This window comes from Patiria miniata, unplaced genomic scaffold (genome assembly GCF_015706575.1).
Source record: "Patiria miniata isolate m_02_andy unplaced genomic scaffold, ASM1570657v1 HiC_scaffold_25, whole genome shotgun sequence".
Taxonomy (NCBI): Eukaryota; Metazoa; Echinodermata; class Asteroidea; order Valvatida; family Asterinidae; genus Patiria; species Patiria miniata.
The window spans coordinates 5,053,127-5,058,647 of NW_024037064.1; the positions used below are offsets into that span (position 1 = coordinate 5,053,127).

The following is a 5,521-nucleotide window of genomic DNA, read 5'->3' on the forward strand; positions in this document are numbered from 1 at the left end:
AAAAAAAAACGGCAGATTCGCGTTTTCTTGTGCTTGTCTACGCATTTAGTCTGCTTCCCATTCCTAGGCCTCTGTTTAAGGCTAGGCCGCTGTGGACCTGCTGCCGTGACCAGACAAGGGACCGTTTTTCAAACCTCGGCTTCGGCTGTGTCTCTTTCTCCATTCATGCAGATTGGCAATGGGGCTGGACCCGTATTATAGGACCGAAACCGGGGTTCAGAAAACAGCTTTGCTCCAATCACCCTTGTTAATCGTACGCCCATTTTGAGGAACACCTCGGCGTACAGTGTGATTGGCCATTGTGCCCACATACGGCAAATGGATCAATGTGCGTAATTGGCCCAGGCCCAGTCAGACCTATATACAGACCCACTCACGGCTAGCTGTTAATTGTGTTTGTCCGGACGTGCGTAGAGTAGAGAACATTTCGATTTCTCCACAATCGACCTTTTGAAACTTAAAGTATCAATAAAATAAGGCAGTGGTTACGTAAGTAATATACCATTTTATTTTATCGAGTACCGCTATTCGAGAACAAGTACTTTGTTTTATCGATTCTGTTATTCGAGTACGAGTACTTTGCAGAATCGAGTACAATTTCGACAAGTGTGAGTACAAGTACTTTGCTGCTTGAGTACGAGTACCATCATATCGAGTACGAGTATTTTGACAATCGAGTACGAGTACGAGTACTCCAAAAAGAGTACTCGAGTAGTACTCGAGTACGAGTACCAAGTACGAGTACTACAACACTGGGTTGGGATAGAATGAGATATATCTGCGATTGTATAATTCTCATGTTTAGCCCGATCTTAACGATCATAAAATACAAGAACATACAAGTTTTTTACAGCAATGTTCTTTACCATATTAAATAATTCATGTCTGTTTGCAGGTATCAGTGATCCTGATCTACGCATGATCTCTGAGAGGCTTGGCTCCGAATGGCGGAAGCTGGCTACACATCTCGGTTTAAGGGCTGCAGAGATCGACCGCATTGTGATGGATGACCCAGGCCAGACTGAGAATCAGATCATCAGCATGCTGGTCAAATGGAGGCACCAACAATCCACCAGCACGGATCAGAGGGACGTGTTATGCACAGCTCTGATGGAGATCGGCAGAAGGGACATTGTTGAAGACCTGATAGGTAGGTATCAGAATGAACCACATCAGTCATTGTTTTCATGACATTAGTAGCCTTAGTACATATGATTGAATGATGAATCAAACCCCCTTTTTTTAGCCATTAAATTAGCTAGGGGTGGGTTATAACAGAAATTACATGAAAAACTTTAGTTAACATGAATTACTGTCTGTTTAAGGCTCATGTCTCCTTTATTAGTAACCAAATTTCAGTCGTCAGTAAGTTTGAAAGGGAATCACACATATGTGATATTGCATTAAAGCCAATTACATTACCATATTCAAAGAGAGAGGCGCGTTAACTCAATTTTTATGCAACTTATTTTAGATTTACTTTAGAATCTACTTATTCAACATTTATGTTACGTTTGGAAACTTTTCTTCTGCTTGCATCCCCCTTTTTTATTTTAGGGAAGGGGGGGGGGGAAAGAAAGGACAGGACACATGTCCTCATGCACCCATGAATACGTCCACGGATGAACAATGGGGAATTAAAAAGTGTTTGGTCCAATGAGTGTTGGGTAAACGTAAAGTCACACTCTGACAACAAAATTTCTCCTGACAATAACGGGACAGAAATGGCTCGAAATAGAGCACAGTATTGTCAAATTTTGTTTAAATGTACCGCCAGCAACAGTTTGTCCTTTCATGGTCTTATTTACTAAAATGTCAGCACAGTTGCATTTGATTGAAGAGTGTAAAGTAGTTGCTATTTGTGCGTAACATCAACCTCATGTAACTGTGGTCTATCAATATTGTGATCTCGGGGACCCAAAATCAAAATCAAAATCTGGATAGATAAATATTAATCGTAGGCACAATTTTTAAGTGTACATTTTACTGCAGTAAATGGGAAACTAAAACAAATTCAATGCTTATGTGGATAAAGGTTAAAAAAAAAACAAATAAAATAACTGAATGCAAACAAAAGTGGTGCAAGGACTTGGAAAATGGACCAGCAGTTGGTCGGCTTTGTTGAATTTTGGCTGTAAAGAATTGTGATGAATCATGTTCATCTGCACTCAAATAAATGACTCATTATCATTGTATGATTTGTTGTAGAAATCTCTGGACTCCAAGGGCCGGTTACCTTTGAGGATTTACAACAGGAAATTATCGACAACTACAAGCAAACTGCAACAACTATTCCTGCACACCCTACACTGCAGTCATGTCAAGTGGGTATTGAGGAGTTCTTTGTTCCTCTCAATCTAATAAAGAACATTCCAAGCAAAAACAAATCTGAGAGGTTAGTGACTTTAACAGAGGGAGAAAGATTGTTAGATATCACAGAAACTATTAGCCTGAATTCCTTGGACGAATTGTTAAATCCAGAAGTAGTTAAGGAAATCAAGGTTCTTCTTTATGGTGGGGTCGGGACGGGTAAATCAACCCTGTTAGTGCAAATTGCAAACTCCTCCATCACACTCAGTTCAAAACCCCTTCTTGGTAGATTCGAGCTTGTGCTTTTGATAAAGCTGAGGCAAATGCAGCAATCTAGTTGTGTCTTGGATGCCATATTTGACCAAATCTTAGCACAAAACACCAAACTGACAAAAAACATAGTGAAAGGGTTCATTGATGATCATGAATCACGCACTGCTTTGCTGTTGGATGGAGTAGATCAAATTCCATCTCATGTTTTGCAATCTGAGGAGGGCGTGTACAGGGTTCAGGATATCTTACGCAACAGAGTCCTTACTAAAAGTTTTGTGCTGGTCACCACCCGCCCACACATGGTGGAATCAGTACTCGGGTGTAACCCAAAATTTGCCCAGGTGGAGACAACTGGCTTCAATCCACAAGCCAGAGATCAGTTCATCAGATTAAACCTTCCTGATGATGCTGACATGGGAGAGGCATTGGTTTTATATCTGAAAACCAATCAACATCTATGGGAAATGTCGAAAGTTCCAATCATTTCCCAGATGATGTACCTTGTTTGGAAGAATCAAAAGTCATTGCCTGAGAGAATGACTGAGCTGTTTGCAAAGTTTGCAGAGGTTCTTTTCATTCGCCGCTATGAAGAAATGGGTGATCACCACATGATGTCCACCATGATGTCCACCATGATGTCCATCATGATGTCCATCATTGATGACTTGGGGCGTGTTGCATTGCAAGGGTTACAAGACTCTAGCGGGGAAAGACTCATGTTTGATGAAACTGAATTTCAGGATTGTCAGTCTGCCTTAGCTGAGGGTTGTCGTGTGGGTTTCGTTCAACGTGAAACGTTCACATGTGGTCTGGATGTAAAGGTGTTGGTCACTTTCCCCCACAAGTCCATCCAAGAATACTTTGCAGCATGTCACCTGGTAAAATTACTACAAGATGACGTAAACAATTTCCGTCATCATTTGGAGCAGATTGGAGAAGGCAATGTTCTTGCAATGGAAAACCTGCTGAGATTTTGTTGCGGTAGATCAAGGCAGGCTGCTGGTCTCATTCTGGATCACATACGAGAGATGCAAGGTGATAAGCAGGAACTGCAGGGATTGGCTCGGTTGTCATTGTTGGAGTCTGGTTCAGAGGAGTTGGCTACCAAACTTGTCAGACCAACTGAGGTATTCTGCAAGAGTAACGAAGACCTGAGATCACTGAGCTACTACTTACAGCATGTCACTCCACTTGAAGATACATATTTTCACATAAGAATGAGAAAGCAGGAGCTTACCATTCTCAAGGGAATTCTTCTGAGTGACGGCATGAAGTCAGCTAGATGGATAGAGGTTGTGTACTACTTGTCTGAGCAGGAGGGGGAGGAGCTTAGCCTCCTAGAGGAAACACTTGGTGTGGTGGATGAACAATTATATGTTACGTGTATGGTTTACATTGAGGCAAAGTCATGGTTTGACGTGGAGCATGTATCAAACAGCTGTGTCCGCATGCAGGAACAAAAATTAATACGCAGGCTTGGTTTGTGTATGATCCAACGATCACCGGATGAGGTTGTTGATCTATTGAAGGCACTGGAAGGATGCAGGTTGGAAGTTCTCGCACTGTATTACATCAACCTGCATGCACGGTTGGGAGATGTCAGCCACATCACGTCATCCCTTACACACTTGCTCCTCCATGCATGCAGGTTGGTAGATGATGTCATGAAGGACCTGATCAGTATCCTTCCTGCTGGGCATGGTTTAGAAGTGCTTGCCCTTGATGGCAATGCATTCAGTTTGGATGCAGTGAGGGCTCTCACCTGTCATCTCCAAGGTCTCCCTAAGTTACGTCACTTGAGACTTTGTAACATCGGCCTCAATGCTGAGTGCATCAGACAAGTTGTCAGTGAAAACCTCCCTCACCTGAAGAAAACAAACAAGGGAGAATTCCAAAAGCCTAAAAAAACTCCCACCAAGTCATAACTCTCACCTTGTTCCCTATGAATGCACCACGCTCATGAGCCGCATTCATCGAAACAAGTAGCACCTATCATGGGTCATGTTATGTGAAGTCAATGCACTGTGCCCCCCCCCCCCCCCCCCACAAAAAGAGTTTAAAAAAATAAACGAAAACAACAACAGTCAATAACAACAAAAATTTTACTTTCAGAGGACAATAAGGGGCTTGATAATGAAATGAAAAAAGTTAATAAAACAGTTTCAATACAAATAGAGTATTCGGAATCCTCTTACATTATGAATACAAATATACCAAGCATAGTTCTTCATTCTACTGAACCTCCACCCCCCCCCCCCAAAAAAAAAATTAAATTCATCAATTAATCTATCAATCAATGTGAAAAGTCAATCAACAATTCCTGTACAAAATGATTCATTGAAATCTTCAAACATAATAGCACTGTACTAAGCATTCTGGGTGTCACTTGAAAGTGACATTAAATTGACCTTGTATCTTGGGTGACCTCTGAGTACTATTATAAATCTACAATCTAATCGTCAATTAAACAGGAGAATCCACCTCTCCTTTCCATTTCTTGTGAGAAAATATCTTGTATCGCATCATAGGGAAAAGTTGTGTGAGATGTCTTCAACTTTTGTGACAAAGGCCTCCTCCTACCCTGTTATCTGATCAATGTAATAATATGGCATTCAAACAAACTAATGTGACCACACGCAAATGGCTGCATGACACCCTTCCATAGACCAGTGCTGTGCAAAACTTAGTATACAGAATAATACTCCAAACCTCGGGTACTTTTGAATTGTTTTGCGGTTGCCTTATGTACAAATTCAGAAAATTCTCGCAACTTCACGCCTTTCAAACAGACGTTTCTTTTGAGTGTTTGTGCTTCATTCTTTATCAAATCGTTTGTGTAAATTAATGTAAATTATGCATAAAATGACAAAAATTATGATTCCAGTTTGCTAACTTTTGTATAGATCTTTAACCTTGACTGTTTATGTAATATACTTTT

The 5,521-nt window shown here is 41.0% G+C and overlaps 1 protein-coding gene across 1 annotated transcript; it reads left to right on the forward strand.

Annotated features, from left to right (window-relative positions):
* The first annotated feature begins 318 nt into the window (after positions 1–318).
* On the forward strand, positions 319–4,618 carry LOC119732858. The gene is made up of 3 exons (XM_038206460.1): positions 319–328; positions 896–1,150; positions 2,209–4,618. Exons 1-3 carry the CDS (start codon positions 319–321, stop codon positions 4,506–4,508), a joined length of 2,565 nt encoding a protein of 854 aa, XP_038062388.1. The 3' UTR covers positions 4,509–4,618.
* The last annotated feature ends 903 nt before the right edge of the window (positions 4,619–5,521 follow it).